This window comes from Condylura cristata, unplaced genomic scaffold (assembly GCF_000260355.1).
Source record: "Condylura cristata isolate star-nosed mole 26May11 unplaced genomic scaffold, ConCri1.0 scaffold00004, whole genome shotgun sequence".
Classification (NCBI taxonomy): domain Eukaryota; kingdom Metazoa; phylum Chordata; class Mammalia; order Eulipotyphla; family Talpidae; genus Condylura; species Condylura cristata.
Genome location: NW_004567105.1, coordinates 2,469,904 through 2,487,745, shown reverse-complemented (window position 1 = coordinate 2,487,745; position 17,842 = coordinate 2,469,904). Strand labels below are relative to the sequence as shown.

Genomic DNA, 17,842 nt, shown 5'->3' with positions numbered 1-17,842 from the left:
AAAAAAAAAAAAAATAGGAAAGGGGGGTATTTCAAAACGTTTTATCAGGCCCTCCCTGGTGGTGCAGCGGGTTAAAGCACAGCACTAAGAAACTATTTGACGCGCAAACAACTGTGCTCAATTCACTACTCATAAACTCATTAATTAAATAATTAAAAAAAAAAAAAAAAAAAAAAAGAGATGGAAAGCTGTGAAGAAACCTTGGGAGGTCTAGGAGTGCGTTTGGGTTGAGCCTGAGGATATTCTAAAAATACCTGCAAACACCTATCTGCAGCAACAGTTCTTTAGCAAACGTGTGCCCAGATACTGAAAACGTCACCCCACGATGCTCCCAGAGGACACACGTCCCCATCTGACGTTTATTTCAGGCAGCTCTCGCTTGAGCGAACGCCCGTGGGAAATGCATCTTATGGCCACTTAATTGTTATATTCACAAAGCACACCCCAGACTGCCCACGCCAGCTTCTGTCCTGCTCAAGGCTGCAGGAACGCCACAGGGGAACCTAAATACGCTCCTGTAGCAACCGCCAAGGCCGACTCAACATCCTTGGGTTCTTTCCTGAGGAAGGTTGTTTCAAGCTCACTTCAGGGGGCAGGATTGCACATTACAAACTTATCCCAAACCAACGATGAAAACCGAGGTCTCGGCAATGAATACCTCTACGAACCAACATCAAGCAGTGCAGAGTAATGTGCCACAGGGAAATCTGTACTGAGCTAAAATGCAAGAAAAGGAAATTTAAAAACTTGGAGATCAGGAAAAGTTACTGATGTGTCCACACGCTCTCCCTCACAAGGGAGCAGTTATGAAGGGCACTCAGTCGCCGCACCTGCTTCCATCATGGAGCTGAAGGTGAAACATGCCTGTTTCTTTTGAAAGCTGTCTGGGGAGCACCCAGGTGTGAAAGCCAGGGGACGTGGCGATGTGGACGTGGTGCCATCACTTCTCTACCCCACTCTTTGTTTTTACAGATCTTTTATTATATGTAAAGATGTATTTATTTTTGCACACAGAACTGGACTGGGGTACAGGCCAGAGGTGCAGAAGCAGCGAGAGGACTCACCAGAGACAGAGTGGGGGGCAGAATAGGCCGACTGATGAAGTACACTGCTGAGGGGAGCGGCAGAGAGACAGGAGAGGTCTGCTGCGCCATGTGGGTCACTCCCTGGCACGGTTCGAACTCACAATGAAGCAGCCTTAGCTTGGCTTAGCTTCTCAGTGCAGCAATCCAACCTGCTGCGCCACCGGGGAGGGCCCTGTCTTTAGAGATCTCTAAGCTCTAAAATCCACACCCCGAGGTAAGAGATCATTACTTCCTTTCTCGAGAGATTTTCTCAAGCAGCACCTGATATGTGAGCAACAAAGCCCAGGGCTTCTTGGAGACAACAAACTTAGCTCGTGTGGCCTTGAAGAGAAGGGCATGTTTATGAACTGACCTCACAGAGTGCCAAACAGCTCTTTCATCTATTCAATGGCTGTGCTGTTCACTTCAAGGGGGAGAGGAGGAGAAACAGCCCCTTGGCTGCCGTGGGAGCAAACGTGAGTTAAGTCGCACATCAGGAGGGAGGGTGAGCCCTCTTTGGAGCTACAGGCTGGAGAGCTGAAGCTCACCACCGACCTTACTCTGTAGCATTTAACTTTTCCCCTCACTGGGGGAATCAGACATTTGAGTAAAAGTTGTAGTGAGCATCACTGGATCGGCCACAGCTTTACCAAGTGACTGCCCACGTCACTCAAACACCCCTAAGACCCTGTCTCCCCATCTGCGTCACAGAGCTTCTGGGAAGGTGTGTTAGCACTGACTGGGCACAGCAGGAACTCTAGAATGTTAGGTGCAGTTTTTCTTGTTTACTGGTTGGGAGAATTGAGGAAAATGGTCAATCAAGGGTCCAGAAGAAACCAAGAACTGTAGACGAGTTCTCTCACTCGACAGCAACCCCTGCAGTTACCAGCCTAGACGTCCGAGTAATCCTGGAGGCCCTGAGGAGCTCTAGCACCCACCTTAGCTCGCTGGCCTAATTCCCTCCACGAAAGCTGCCGGAGGGAAACAAGGCGGGGCTGCCTCGGCCGCAGCAGGGAGGTTTCTGCATGGGACAAACAATCTGCGTGGTGATCTGTAAGGCTGACGGTTGGGTCCTGTCACTGGATTGCTTTGTGCTCCCTGAAACTACTGCGGAGTAAATGTGAGCTGACGCCATCTCAAATGTCCTCACAACGCTGCGGTGTAATGCAAAGTGGAGGAAGTGACGTCTAGAGTTCTCAGGGAAAGAGTAAGGCACGAAGAAGCCCAGCTATCAGGTCACACATGAAACGCAGACGCGTCAGACAGCAATCAACATTGCTCGAGCACATTCTGGTTGCAACCTACCGCCAGACAAATTCTGGCTACAACTGAGCACAGGTCCAAGAAAATGCTGTCCTTGGTGCTGTTAGGTCAAGAGCTACAGACTTTCTCTTCACTATTATTGTCTTAACTCTGGCTTCACTGCTTAAAGACTCAGCAATTGCCAAAGGTCTACCATGTACCAGACGCTCTGTGTGTGTGGATCCTTGGGGGTGGCACCCAGAACGTGGGAGAATGGAGATGGAAACAGAAACCCAGGCCCTGCCCTGTAAAGGAGTGTGACCTAATTGGGGGATCAAATCAGAGGACACGATTTAACAGTCAAAGGTACATGCAGGCAGAGATTAGGGCAGGAGGTGGTTCAAATCACCAACTGAGATGATGTGGGCACTTCATCTGTGCCCTTTCTCGTTGTCCCGAGTACCAGGCTTCATGGAGGAAGAGCACTGGCTGGTGGCGCACGCCCCGACTGCTGAGGAGCGAGGGCTGTTTCTCCCCATCGCAGGCACATCCTAATAAAAGGACTTACACAGGACAGCACAGCGTGATGGGGACACCACTAGGTCTCGTCAGACAGCCTGGGCTTGCCACTTATTAGCTGGGTGAGGGACTAGAAAATGCAGATGATGATAAGCCCTATTAAACAAGGTTACTGTGAAGGAAGATAGCATCTATAAATTACCTATTCTCTGCATGTAAAATACTCAGAATTACGTATCCTCTACTTTGTTTGAGATTAGGTAACCAGATACCTCCTATCAGCCTGGTGGTGCTCAATCACACTTCCTTTTGGGTCGTAAGTAAACAAGCTGACTCATGTCCCATCCTGCCCCCGAAAGCCTAATGCTTCCAATCTAAAGAAGAGTAGTGAGGCCTCTGTCACAGACTACAAGCCCACAGATTGGCACTTGGTTCAAGGAGCTGAATGAACAGCTGCTGCCTCCATATAACACAAGGGGCAAAAATGCCACGACACAGAATCACAGTCACCACAGAACTCTTCACAGGGAGTATCAAGGCATTCTGCAGCTGTCTAAGGCCGCAACCAACCTGAACTACCCCCAATTCCACACCCACCCAAACATTCCTTAATGACAGTAAAGGGAAGGACTGAGTGGCTATTCCACACCATGCGCCCTGCCAGGCTTTCCAAAATGCCGCACGCTGCTTCTGAATAAAAATAATCACAGAGAAACATCAAAGGAATAGAGAGAGGGTTCTCTAAATTGCTGGTGTTGACAGAGATTTGCTTCTCTTGCATTCCCCCCCTTGATTCCAAATAACTGCCTTCTGTGGGACTACACCCAGCTTGGCTCATGGGGCTCGGAGAAATTATAGCCTAGGTAGCTGGCTGAACACAGTAATCCGCAGAGGCCACGGGAGTCGGCCATGGACGGCAGTTACTGAACAAAAGGAAAGGTTAGACAGGACCTTAGGCCATACTCACATCCTTCTCCTGGATGGTACATTCCTTACAGTAATAGGCGTCGGAGACTCCGGGGCCGCCACAGATCACACAGCGCCCCTGGTAGGAGCCATAGTTACACTCGTCGCAAATGCGCACCAGGGTGCAGGGGCGCACGTAGGAGTCACAGATCACACACTTGCCGTCGCCTGTGAGGAAGAGTGGCGTTAGCTCACCTGCAACTACTCCTGCAAGGAAGAAACACCCAGGTCTCCTTTTGTGGCGACTTCAGGGCCCTCTACTTTGGGATCACCAGACTGCACACCCCACAACCCTTAGGACAAGTCGATCAATTAATATGTAAACAGCCTGCACAGCACCTGGTAAGTGACAAACCCATGTAGTTACTGGGGGAAAAAAGCACGCTGGGGAGGGCTCAGGCTGCTTCCACTCCAAAGGCAAAGATTGCTGGGAACCTAAACGTCTACAGCGTGCAGGGAGTGGGGACCGTGGCAGGGTCACTGTTCACATGCTTCAGGGCACATCGAAGCAGAGCCTCTGCGGCACCGCTGAGCGGAAGGGGCGGGTGTCTGGGGAGGTGTGTTCCACTCACATTTTTCACACAATCTTCCAATGGCTGCAAGATCAAAGACAGAAAAGGGACCATTAGAATTAAGGTTTTGACGCGCCAGTGCTGCCCACCCCGGGAGACAGGAGCAGACTGCTGAGTCCTGGGGAAGCTCATTCACCTCAGCCCAGCTAACCAGCTCGGCACCAGCCCCACACCCTCCTGAAGCTCCTCCCAGGTCCCGGGCAATCCGTTTCCGCCGGCGCCACCCGGGGCCCCGCCCGCGGCTCCCAGCACACGAGCCCCCGCCCCACCCCCAACCAGGGCCACGCACCCGCGCTCCACACTACCGGCCATGAGGCGGGAAAAGTGGCGCCCCCGGGACAAGATCCTAAGGGACTAACGGGCACCCCCGGCCCCTCGCCCTAACACCACCTTCACCCGCACGGCCGGGGGCAGGAGGCAGTCTCACCAACACCAGCCTGCTTGCGGCAAAAGATCAAGTCCGGATGATGTTTAGCCATAGCGCCCACTCAAGCCCGCCACCGGAAACGCGCGGAACTTCCGCCCGACCTTTAACCCTTCTTGTTCCCGCCCCCAACCGCCGCGATTGGTCCACTAAGCGTCCATCAGCCTCACCCTCTTCGCACCAAGCCCCGCTTGATCTCGCGCGATCAACGCCCTTAAGTTTCAAAAGAGGCGTTTCGGCCCATTTGGGGAGGAAGGTCCTGGCAGGTGCATAAAAGTCTCAAAAAAAATTCCTTTATCCCCTATTTGGGTGGAAGAGACAACTGAAATTTGCACTTCGTGAAGGCATCTTTGTGTGGGCACTGACCTCCGCCCCGGTATTTATGTAGCTCTTTTTCCTCTCTCACGTGCTTATACCGCGGGCGCCCCTCCCATTGCGCTCTCCCGGCTCTGGCGCCCGGTGGAGGCCCCGCCTCCCCCGTGACGTAGGCCACGCCCTCTGCCCGAAGGCTTTAAATGCACGGTTTGGCACGTCACTTTCACGCGACCTAATCTTTGTCAGTGCACAAAATGGCGCCTTACAGCCTACTGGTGACCCGGCTGCAGGTGAGCGAACTCAGGGCCCTCTGGGTTCACGGGGGCGGGGTGCCTCCTGCTGTGCCAGCGGCAATGGGCGAGGCAGCGCCAGGTGAGGCGGGTCCGACCTCCGGCCAACTTTTGTACCTGTGCCGGCCTAGCGCCCGTGCCCGCTCCGGTGCTCGAGGTCAAGGCGTCCCGGGTTCAGGCAGCAGCCCCGTCCCTGTCCCCGCCCCGCGGAAAGCGTGGGTCCAAACACCGGCGGCCTGGTGGAGAGTGGCGGCACCCCGTCCTCCTTTTTGAGGACCGGGTTCCACTCGGTAGGATTTCTTTCTGTTCCTCAAGGTGAGGACAAGGTGACTTGGGGGCGCGGTCGCTGTTGAGCCCACTAGGCCCGGATTCTGAAGCCCTCCCTTCTCATCGTTCTGCGGCAGACACTTGACAGACAGGTTGTCGCATCAGAAGTCTGGGGAAAAAACTAGCTCCCTATCCCGTTATTTTAGGGGCCTCAAAATGCAGAACCAGAAATTTGAGGGGTCTTCAGGCCCAAATATATGTTGTGCATAGGAGTGATCACAGTCGTCTTTCACCGTTACCCGAGATTGCAAGACTATATTATTTTAATTTCTTTCGCGTCATCATTTGATTCATGCCGTCCTCTGGCAGCAGGATTACGCTCATCCTGTAGGTGGTGAGCTCCAGAAAGTAGTGGAAATTCCTCCTCTCTGCGTGCCATCGAAGTGCTCTCGAAGTGCTCTGGTTTCTACATCTATCCTGCTTCCCCCGATTTTCCCGTTCCCGACAGCCTGTCCTCACAGAATTTCCTGAGCCAGTGTGATCCTGAAGCTGACATTTATTTATATTTGTGAGAGTACCAGAATGGAGTATTTTGAGCTCACCATTAGCTGCCTTTCAATGGGAGGGGAAAGAGCCTGAACAGTTTGACCTTGACTCTTCTTGCTGTGAGCAGACTAGAAAATTGACTGTGACTGCCAGATGTTTTTTCACTCCTAACCTGACAACCCCAGGAAAATGTTTATTCCAAGAGTCTGTGTCCAGCTTGTATTTTGTTAATAAAAATAAAGCAAGCAAGCATTTGTAAACATTTTTAAACCCTTTACCTTGGCAGTCTATGTTGATTCAAGTGGCATAAAAGTCATAAAATTTAAAAACTAAGTGCTGTACGCGGGAGCATTGTGTTACTAGATGTTTGGTTTTTTAAATCTATTGCTTAAATTTAAACCATATGGTTTAAAGTGAAACCAACATTTATTTGAAAGTACTCTGATCTCAGTTCTGGCAAAGACAAGTAGTCTTTGAAGGAATTCACCCTGACGGATGGTTGAGTCTGAGGGTTAGCAATGTGGAAATAGTAATTTCTTCCTCGTTCTGCTAACCATGATGTAGTGAAATCAGACAAGATTATTTAACAGGATTATCAAATAATAGATTTTTTGAGCTTGGAAAAGTTGGCTAACAGCATGGTATTTTTGAATTAAATAAGGATCTTGGAAAGCCCGAGTGTTAAACCAGCACAGAACGAGATCTGGGTGATAGTTCATATTTTACCCTAACCCTGTGACCTTGAGCAAGTTACTTCTGCACCCCAGTTTGGTCATCTAGCAGTAGGGGATGATCTTCACTGACAAACACTGAGTACTTGGGAGTGAGCTTCTGCTCAGGATGATTGTTATACAGTCATGAGAAAGAAGAATGTTCAGTTTATGGCCATCCGGTCGTTGAGTCTCCTCTTGTAGGTGGATAGTCCAGGCCTTATGGGCCTGGGCGACACTGAGTAGCAGAGTCAGGATTAAGATCCAGGTCTCCTTCAGCTAAGATGGACGAGTAGCATGATACCACGTTGCTTCCTGTTGGCCAGGTAATGGCCAGCGGCACTGTCCTGAGCCTCCCGTACATTTACCTTTTGGGCTGGCTGCGTTTACGGGCGGTAGTTCCACCTAGGGTACTACCTGAGATGCCGTGTCCGTGCACCCTGTCCGTGCATTCACTTTCTCTGTACATCAGGCGTACTTGCAGAGCAGACAGGCCAGACACTTCCTTTTCTCATGGAGCGGCCATTATATTCAAATATAGTCTACTGCAGGGGCCTTTTTCAGCCAAATTATTATTCTTCAGCCCTTGGCTTGATAAAAGACGAAGGCAAATAATAGAATGATGACAGTTGCCACTACCAGTAAGAGCAGCTAACATATACCTCAGTGGGCGCTTAGGAATCTCACCTGTTGGCCTGTCTTCTAGGTGACCGGAATTAGTGCGGCTGCACCTGTCACCCTGGCATGGGTTCTGGCGCCTCACTAACGGCATCGAATACTCACTCTCATTCTCAGCCAGCTGCGACCTTACCTGGCTCCGCCTGCTTCTCCCCTGTAAGATCCAGGCTGACTGCACAGATAACCATGTCATAGCTGCCTTATTTAGAGTCCTGCTAGGTACAACAGAATAAACGTACCTAGGGTCTTGGTACTAGTTGTTAGCAGATGTGATTGGAATCTGCACCTTTGTGATTCCGAAGCCTGAGCTCCCCTTGCCTGCCCCGATCCCCCGGGTGTCAGCCAGGGTGCCACAGGTGCCCTGGCTTAAGAACAGCTGTTCCTGCTGGAAGTGTTCTCTCATCTCACAGTTCCCGCCACCGGGCAGTCAGAGTGGGGAAGATTGGTGAGGTTTTTGAAAAAGAATTCTTTGGTTTTTCTTTTACTTTTTTTCTTTAGGTGCAAAACACTGAGATGGTAAAGAAAAGGGATTCAGTGTTTGCAAGTCCATTTCCTAGATCTTTTGCCTTGAGGTTCTGGGGTGCTGCGGTATTGTGACCTTGGGGAAGTCATGTCACCTCTTGTGTGTCGGTCATGAGTGACATTTAACGCAGAGATGTCTAGCCAACATATTTGGCACAAGTTAAGTCCTCTTTAAAGTGCCAAATTTAAAAGAATGTTGCTTTGAAGGGTGAAATGGGTTATTCTGGTTGCATGTTTGCTGTGGTTCCTTCTCGGGTCACCTGCTTAGAGCCAGCTGCTGATTTGAATAAAGTGAGGAATGAATGTGGAAGGCAGCCCTTCAGGATTTGGGGAGGGGAGAATTCCAGCAGGAGCAGCAGCATGTACAAAACATGAGCTTGGTGTGTGGTGGGTGAGAGTTACCACCAGTGTGACTGGGTTGTTGAGGGGAAGAGGTCTGAGCAAGTGGGGTGGGGGGCAGGGCCGTGGCAGCTCTGGTAAGGAAATTGGGTTTTGCTCAGTGTAATGGAAGTGTGTGGGGAGCCCTATTAGAGTTGTGACTAAAGCCTCAGGCTTCTGCATGGGCGCTGGGCCCAAAGAAGAGGCAGGGAGACTGGGGGTGGTGGGCAAGTTGGGACAGTGGGTGCATCCAGGGGGCGGGGAAGCTTTCTGGGGCTGGGGCTCTGGTAGAGCTATTTGGGGGGCAATCGGATTGGATACGGAAGAGGAAGAGGATAGTTGAGAGAGATTCCTACCTGTGGGCCTAAGCAGCTCAGGGTGAACCGGGATTTGGCACCCATGTGTCCGTGGCGTATGGCACAGGCGAAGGCTGATGCTCCTTTCATAAATCCTCCCTGGGCAACACCAAGGATGGCGTCCCCGAGAGGAAGCTGGTGGGGCCAGGGGTCCTGCCTTGGCCCTCGCGGGGCCTGGGCGCCGTCGTTCCCTGCGCTGTTGCTGTGGCACCTGCTGCCTGGGAGGAGGCCTCGGGCGATGCTCAGCTGGGTGTGGTGCTCGGGTCTGTCTGCAGGGGCCAAGCTGTCCCCGGCACACCTGGCCGCCTGCCCCGGGTCTGGAGCTTGGCTCTCTGCCTCAGCGCGAGGGGGCGTTAGGAAGCAGCACTGGAATATCAGGAAAGTTAGGGTGGCTTCCCCGCCGCTGACTTACTGTGTGGCATCTACCCTCGGTGGCCCTCAGGTTACGCCTGCACCATGAGACAGCTGCTAGCTGTCTTCCCCACTAATGAGGGGAATAATGAAGGCCTAATGCTATTGGAAAGTTCTTTGTACTCTAATGTGCTGTGAAGTTTTATGAACGGTTTCTGATGTTGGTCTGATATGGAGAACAGGGATGGGCTTTTTCCTCTGGCAGCCCCAGAATGCGTCTGTAGAAGCTCTTTTATGTTGGGGGTCCTGAAAGACATGGAGAATGGTTTTTCTGGGCACGTGCTGGAACGCTTGGACCAAGGGAAGGGCGCCATCTTGAAGCCGGGCCTGGAATTCCACCTTGCCTGTGCCCTGGACAAAACGGTGAACTTTCTGCCTCGGTTTCCTGTAGAATGGGCGTGCTACCTTCGGCTTCGCAGGGCAGCTGTGAGTGCCGCCGGACTGTGCGTTGGGTACTCGGCAGAGCTGCTGCGGGGTGGAGGCCCTGGGTGCCGTCAGTCTGTCTCCATCCTGGAGATGGCCCGCTGCCAGCCTCCCTCGCCCCGCCTTTCTCCCCGGCACATACATTTTTTGCCTCCTGGCTACTACATTTCAAAAAGGCTGACTGGGAAAATTGCTGGTTCTGTCCCTAATCGGACCCTGATGCTGGGCACGTGGTAGCAGCTCTGAGAGAGCTGGAAGAAGAGGGAAAAGCCAGTCCTGGCTTCCTGTTTTTCTTGTCTAAGGTGAGGGGAAATGAGCTCGAGAGTTACACTTGCAGTATTTTCTTCATTCAGCTCTCGCCCTGGGGGACTTGAAGCCCAGTGAGAGTATGTCCGTGGCCACCCTGCAGCGACTGAGGCATTCTCACCAGGGGCGCTAATTCTGCAGATCATGAGGGTACCTGAGAGGTCTTAGGAGTTCCTCTCTCTCTCTCTCTCTCTCTCTTCACACACACGCGCGTGCACATGCCACGGAGCTGGGCTCTCCATCTCCTGCGGGGCGCTGGTGCTGTCCGCATCATGGTTGCTGGCCATCGAGAGAGCTGTAGAGCTGACGAAGACAAGGACCTGCCAGTGACAGGCTTGGACGCTGCTGTGGAGGACGTTGCTGCCCTGCCGAGCTCTGGCTGACCACCCGGCACGTGGGTGTGCCGTGGCCTGTCCGGCCTGCCCCACGCGACGTCCTCCATGCCACTCCTGGCCTTGTTCTACAGATGCCACCTTGTTTATCCTTCACGGCCACCCTGAGGTGCAGGTGCCGTGCGTCTGCTTTCGCCATGATGAAACTGGATGCAGGGAGGTTAAGCAGCTTGTCCCAGGTCACAGCTGGCTCCGGGGATCCAGGTCCCCGCCGACTACTCTGACAGGACCCAGGCTTGGTACCCAAGCGCTGCCCCACAGTGCTCCCTGGGCCCCGCCCCGTGTGAAGGTGTGCCTCTGCAGGGCGTGACACCTTCTGCCCCAAACACCAGAAGGCTCCAGGGGAGAGCAGCTGTGGCTCCCAGAGGCAGCTTTGTGCCTGTCTGAGCCAGGTCAGCCTGGGGCTGCCTGCGGGGCCTGCCGGAGGCCTCCGGGTGTGCTGGGGCAGCTGGGTGGATGAGGGGTGAGTGACCGAGTCCTTAAAGGACTCCTGCTCCTTGGAGCCTGTTTGTAGGCTGTGAATTGGGGAGATGGGCCTCCCTGCCCCTTCCAAGGCCCTGAAAAGAGCTGCTGTTGAGTAGGCTGCTGAGGCTGCTGGTTGCTTCCTGGTGGAGGGAGTTGTTCAGCCTGGGATTCTCCAGAGGAGCCAGGTGAGGCCGCCACTGGGCGAGGGAGTTGAGAGTGTGGAAGGTACTTCTGAGGAGGGTGTTGGTCCTGTGGCCTCCCTGCCTGGAGGGAAGGGCTGGGCATTCAGCTAAGAGTGGTGAGCCTGGGGCGGTGAGGGTTGTGGTCAGAAGAACCAGGAGCCTTACCCCCCAAACCTCGAGGTCACCCTGCTGGTGCGGGGCAGCCTGCGATGTGTGAGCGGACCCTCGCCGCAGGTGCTCAGGCCAGACCGACGGCAGAGACCCGCATCAGTGCTGAGACAGCCGCCTGGGGCCTGCTCTGGGCTCGGGGCTCCCCGCTGCTGGGATGGGGGACAGTCATGGCTCAGGGCAGAGTCACCGCAGCAGGACTGAGGCTGCGGGCCATGACGCTCTGGGGTTTTCACCTCTTTTTTCCCCTTAAAGAACATACTGTGTTCACAAAAGCTCTCTTTCCTTCCCCGCATCCAGTTCCTGGCGGCCACCACGGATAGAAATCTTATCCTGCTAGCCTTTTTCTCTCCCATAGCCCTCAGAAAAATCTCTGCTCTTTACCTGCATTTTACAGAAAAAGAAACAAGCTCAGAGAGGTGGGAATCTAGGCTGAGCCTGGCCTGTGGAGCGTGAGCGCCCTTTCTGTGATGTGGCCCTGCGGTTGGGGGTTTCCACAGGGGCTAGTGTCTCTTGAAGCACCTGCCTCAGGCGACCTGGCCTCCCGGAGCCCAACAGCTCAGCCACCTGCTCTCAGGCCTGCTCCGGTGCTGGTGTCCATCACAGGCCAGGCGGAAGGTCAGGCTGGCCCAGCCAGGCTGGCTTCCTGCCCAAGGAGTTGGCAGTCCCTTCGGTTTGAACTGTTCTCTAGATACAGTGGCCGCAGGGGCAGCCCCTCCGTCCTTTGGGGAGCGTGACTGACCTTGGCGAGTAGGGTGACGTGACCCCCCCCCCCCGCCTTGGCTCTTGACTGGCACCGGCTGCCCCGCACAGCCCCGTGTGTGCTTCAACTTGGATATGAAAGCACAGTGAAGAAGCGTGTCCAGCCACAGGCGCTGCCTCTGATCTCAGCACCTCGTCTCATTCCCTTTTTTTGTTAAGATTTTGTTTTTGCATAGAAGAACTGGGGTGCAGGCCAGAGGTGCGGAGGAGATAGCGTGGGGAGCAGCACAGGCAGATGCACTGAAATGCACGGCTGGGGAAGCAGCGGGGCGACAGGAGAGGCCTGCCGCGCTCTGGGGTCACTCCCTGGCGGGCTCGAGCTCAGGCCTCAGGTTGTCCTTTGTGGGGGTAGCGCTGAGACTTCACCCCTCAGCCACCAGGGAGGCCCTTGTCTTGTTCTTGAACGTCTGTGTGTCGCCGTTGCTCTGGGCTGTGCGTACACAGGAGGCCAGACAGGTGAGGTGTCTGCCCTGTAGTGCGCACATTTGGTGAGATGGACTTCCCATCGGCCTGGGTCTCCGTTTGCTCTTGAAACAAGGGACTAGAAGACTTGTAATAGTCCCCGTGGACACTTGGGGGCATGGCATGAGACACCCCGTGATCCTGCCTGGCATGAGCCTCCCCCACCTCCCTCTCTTACACCACCACTACTCCTGCACACCCCCACCCGCCCCCACTCTCCGCCCGGCTTCCTGTGGCGTCCCCTTTGAGTGCGTCCTTCAGGGCTTGCTGTGGCAGTATATGAAGCATCAGCAGACCCCTTTACTGCCGGTGGGGGGACATCAGACCAAGGACTGCAGGAAAGACAGGAAAGACATCAGATTGAGCCTGTGGGGCTGAGCGCCTCATGGGGACTGGGCCGGCAGTGAACTCGGGCAGGCCACGCCGGGCCTCTGCTTTCACGGTTGGGGAGCTGGGCCCTGTGTGGCGTGGGCGGCGTGGAATTGGAGGCTGCTGACTGCCCTGGCTGCTGGCCACCTGCAGGGCCACTCCTACCAAGGAAGAATTAGAGCCGTTTGGTCGCAGAGAAAGGATCCCAGGAATGGGGAAGGCTCCTGCTTTTGAACAATTTGGGCTGGATTGCGGGGGAGTAAACTGTTCTGAGGGCAGGGCCGGGCCGCGAGGCCTCTGCTTTGCCAGGCACAGTCCTCCCTCCACGCGTGAACGCATCACCACATTCATGGGTGAGAGAAGCAGCGTCTGTGGAGTAAATAGAGCCAGGTGGGGCTTGGAGCTCTGGCCTCAGGCTACACCCAGCACCCCATGTGGTGGAGGGGTGCTTCCACTCAGCAGAGGAAGGAACAGTTGCTGCGCAGAGTTGGGGCGCAGGTGAGGCTGCTAGGTGGGAACTGGGCTTCCCGGTCTGATCCTCTCGGTCAGGCTTATGTGGGTCGCTTCAGAGAGGTTCCCTGCTTTGAGGCGGCCTCAGTCCTGCCCTCAGCGTCCCTGAGAAAGTGCAGGGTGAGGGCTTAGAGGAAGCGTCTCTTAGATGAGGGCCTGATACTCAGGGATTTGGCAAGGCCTGGGGCTGGGCGCCAAGCGTGGGGACATTTCCCCATGTCCTGGCTGGGACCCGAAGTCTGGATGCTGGTGAGCTCAGGAGCGTCTGGGAGCTGGGGCCTCTGTTGAGCTGGGTGGTGAGTATGTTTTATTTTTGGCCTTAGAAAATGAAAACAGAACCCCAGAAAGTTATTTTTTTAATATGCCCAAATTATCCCTTCTTTAAGCAACACTGAGCTGAACCACCTGCCCCAGTCAGGGTGGCCGGCGCGGCACAAGCTCAGTCATACCCATTTTTAGGGTACAGTTCGTTTCTACCATTTTTCAGTTAGTAATTACCCATTGTAGGAAACTTGGGAAGTGCAGAGGTAGGAAGAATATCCTAAAAATGACCTATAATTGCTGGAAGTCCCCCCGCCCCATCCAGAGGGAACTGCCATTGGGGTATTTCTTTTGAATGTTTTTCACATTTCACAGTCCAGGCGAAAACCATGTACAACGATAGGGTTTGTAACCACCCAGCAGCAGGGAGAATATTCTCGCAACAACTTGAACACTTGGCAGAGCTGCACCTGGCCAGCTCTGGCAGAACGTGCCCCTCCCAGGCGCGTTGGGGGGGGGCCGGGGGGGCGCAGGTGCATGCAGCCAGCATGGCAAAGCAGCGTGCTGTGCGCTTGCGTCTGATGTAACCGTGAGTCTGGTGCTTTCTCCTGAAGCGTCGCGGGGCAGGAGCTGGCCTGGCGGACTTGTGGTTTCCGGTTTGAAGCGTGTCGCTTCCTCGGCTCAGTGCGCTGGGGAGGTGGGCTCGGGTCCTGGTGGGCCGCGCGTCACGCTGGGGTCTGCCCAGCTGCAGTGGCTCTGGCTGTCCCCGAGCAGGCCCTGCTAGTGTTGTCTGTGTCGAAATTCGCGCTTACCTTTCCCACCCAGCCTTGCTGACGCTCTCTGTTGTTAGTGCTTTCTGTGGTGAGTTTTCAGGGTTTTTGCCAATTTTACTTATGTAAAATGGGGAAAACATTCATGTTCTTTGAAAACCTGCCTTCACCCGTGTGCGGCTCAGCGATCAGAAGTAGACACAAATTGTAGGAAACGGCGTGGGTGGTGCTGAGGAAAAATACTTAGGTTCTATAAGACTTGTTTTTCTGGCTCTAAAAGTAGGAAGAGCCTTAAAGACTCACAGTTAGACCAGTAGGAAGAGCCCAGGCGCTTCTGGTGCGGGGTGCTGTGGGGTTTTGGCGGGCTGCGGGGCGTGGCCTGCAGCTCCCATGCTGCAGAAATGGAGAGGGCGTCACAGGAAGGCTTGACGTGAGCATGGGACCCGAGACAGGGCTGGGAGGCCCATCTTTGGAATCTCCAGCTCTTCTGGTCCCTGTCACACAGGGGCTTTCACGTCCGCCAGGTCACAAACAGGAGAGCGACCCCGGAGGGTGCTTTGGAGCTGTGTGTGCCAGCTGAAGTAGCTGTCTACCTCTTTCAAACACAAAATGTCACCAATAAAGATGTGGGTGTTTCGAGAGGAAATAATTTTCCATTTTGAGCCAAACACATGAGGGCATTTCCTCCCTGTCATTTTCCCCTGTGAACATTGGTTTTTCAATCTTGTGACGGGTGTGTGTATTACGTATAGCTCCAGTTCACGTTTAGAATTCTTTTTCTTTTACAGATGTATTTATGCACACAAGAAATGGGGTACAGGCCAGAAGTGTGGGGGATGAGAGGATTCACCAGAGACAGAGTGGGGAGCAGAACAGGCGGATCTACTGAAATCCACTGCTGAGGGGGGCAGCGGGCAGGTCAGGAGAGGTCTGCTGTGCCCTGTGGGTCAGCTCCCCAGCCAGGGATTGAACTCCATGCTGCTGCGGCTGTGGACAGCCTCGAAGTGCTGCACTTTAACCCCTTGCGCCACCTGGGAAGACCTGCGTTCAACATTTTTGACAGGAATTCCTGTAGGTGATGCTTCCTGTCAGGAAACACGAATGTCAGCTCGTCTTGCTCCTGCAGCGGCATGGGTGGGAAGGTGCACCGCCCTCCGTCCCACAGTCATAAGTCCTTGTGAGTTAACGAGCTGAAACAGGTTCGCACACCTGAGGAGCCCAAACTGCCAGGTCCGCTCTCAGGCCGCGCCCCGCCCCAGCCTCCTCCTCCGCATCTCCGTGGCTGTATCAGCCTTTTTCCTCATCGGAAGGGGATTCATAGACTTGCAGCGTTTGAAAGCTCCAGAAATACTTAGATGGAGAGTGATCAGGATCACCTGGTCACCCTGGGGAGCCCAGGGATCTCTGCTGTGGCCCGTGTGGGCATATCATTTCTGGTTTTTCTAAATAGTCGCATTTGTTAGTTCTTGTTACCCAGAGTTGGGCTCGTGCTTTGCTACTTAGGACTTATCCTGAACCTGTAGGTTTTCCCCTGCCAGTGAGGACATCTACCTTTTTTTTTTTTTTCAATTATGGTAGAAATGTAGAGCCTAAAACGCGTCGCTCTAAGCAGCCCTCCAGTGATGAGATCGGCGCCGCAGTGCGCTGACCACGCTGTGGGCGCTCTGCCCCTGCCTGCCTCTGTGGGCAGCTGGAGGCCGACGTTCCTCGGCGGGAGAGCCAGAGTTTGTTCAGGCAGTGCCCTATTTTTGGACAATTGGCTTGTTCATTTAAAAACAGTGCTACAGGGAACACCCCAGCCTGGCTCCGTGTACTTTTTTTGTGCGTGTTTAAAGGTAGCTTCCTGGGAGGGGGCAAGCTGGTCAAAAGGTACAGACATCTTGCATTTTAAAGAGGTATTGCCTAATTGTCTTTCAGAAATTTTGGGCCAGTTTACACTCACCGAAAACATCTGAGGCTGGTAGATTATTGATTTGTCTTGCTAATGCGCTCACATGGCTAACCAGACTGCTGGGTAATTAACCCTGTTCAGTGAGGAAAGATCTGGTTGGCGCAGTAGAAGACACATTCATTGGCTTAATTAAACGGGGTTTTGTAGCACCACCTGTGTACCAGGCGTGGGGAATTTAGCTATGAGTAAGCACTTCTCCCCTAGTGGGGCTTACAGATGAGTGGGAGATGTCATCTCACAAATAAATGTCAGTAAGTAGTAAGAGGGCAATGATTGATCTGGGAGCTTACGAAGGATTCCCTGAGGAGGTGAAATTAATTTGGAACGTGAAGGATGAATGAACTTGAGGGAAGGATGAACTTGACGGAATAATCGAAACAAAGGGCATATTGGGAATGGGGACAGGCCGTGAACAGTCTGAGCAGCAGAAATAGCACGTGCAAAGGTCCGGTGGCAGATCCCTTTAGAATCTGTACTGACCGAGAAAGTCCAGCAGGGTCGGTGCCCTCGAGGAAGACAAATTCTGAATTGTTCAGAGGTGAGATTCTACTGCTGGGCCCCATAAGTAGAAGAGATTGCAGGAGGAGGGCTGGCCTTCTAAGGAAAATTTTCAAAGTTGCAGAGAGAAGGAGACGCTCCCAAGACAAAAGCTTCAAGTTTCAGAGTGACTTGGCCAGCGTTGGCAGGAGGCCAGGTAGTGGCGGAGAAGCACACAGGTAGCGGCCAAAACATCAGGCGGGTCAGGCCCGCCACCGGCTGGCGGAGCTAAGGCTCATGAAGAACCGTGGCCCACCAAAGGGCCTCCCAGCCGTGCTTGCTGCTGTGCCGTCACCTCCCGCCCTGGCAGAGCTCCCCTGAAGGGAGATAGTGACGCCCTGAGCACTTCCAGGACAGGCCCTTGCCGAGCTGTGCTCTCTCACTCGCATGGACACCGTGAAGGTCATCTCTGCTTGTGAATTGTCTGGCCGCAGAGCACAGCAGCCTGCTGTGCAGTCTCTGGCTCTTCAGTCTGCGCCGTTCCACCAGGCTTCAGTGCGGGCCAAGTTGCAGAACCGCTCGAGTGGCGTCTCACCTGTGTGAAGCAGGGAGCGCTGTGCTGCTGAGCCTGGGCGTTCCTCGACGCTGCAGTGGGTACCTTGTGGGAGCGCTCCTGACCCCTGCTCTCTGAGGAGGGGCTTGCTCCCAGGGGTGGACGGTCCTGTGACTCAGACAGCCAGTGCCTCGCAGGACTCAGGCCGGGCCCGCCCAGTAGCCTGCGGGCGCGGCCCACGGAGGCAGCCTTGTCATCGCCGCCGTTCTCTCAGCATCCAGGTGCTGTTCAGTCCTGTGATGCGTTGTTGGGGTTCTTCGCACCTCCCCGGTGAAGCAGGTCATGAGGCTCCCCGGGTGGAGGGCAAAGGGGTCTGCAGTCTGCTGGGGAGGCCGCCAGCTGCGTGGCAGGTAGGCGGGTGGGGGTCCTGCTCACTCCTGGGGGCCTGGGGGACAGGTGGCTTCCCTTCCCAGGGTCTGCCCCACGCTCCCAGAAGGGAAGAGCTGTGTCAGTTCTTTGGGCCATATGGGG

General features: G+C 54.3%; 2 protein-coding genes across 2 annotated transcripts in view; one reads left to right on the top strand and one right to left on the bottom strand.

Moving 5' to 3' along the window:
- PHF5A (PHD finger protein 5A) overlaps positions 1-4,878 on the bottom strand; it is a 7,864-nt gene extending 2,986 nt beyond the window's left edge. The window contains exons 1-3 of the mRNA XM_004675632.2: positions 4,791-4,878; positions 4,364-4,387; positions 3,793-3,959 (exon numbers count right to left, since the gene is read on the bottom strand). Of these exons, the coding sequence (XP_004675689.1) occupies positions 3,793-3,959; positions 4,364-4,387; positions 4,791-4,842 (243 nt within the window). The 5' untranslated portion in view covers positions 4,843-4,878. The remainder of the gene's footprint in view (positions 1-3,792; positions 3,960-4,363; positions 4,388-4,790) is intronic.
- Positions 4,879-5,294: 416 nt separating this feature from the next.
- ACO2 (aconitase 2, mitochondrial) overlaps positions 5,295-17,842 on the top strand; it is a 30,688-nt gene continuing 18,140 nt past the window's right edge. The window contains exon 1 of the mRNA XM_004675631.2: positions 5,295-5,392. Coding sequence (XP_004675688.1) covers positions 5,357-5,392 — 36 coding nt within the window. The 5' untranslated portion in view covers positions 5,295-5,356. The remainder of the gene's footprint in view (positions 5,393-17,842) is intronic.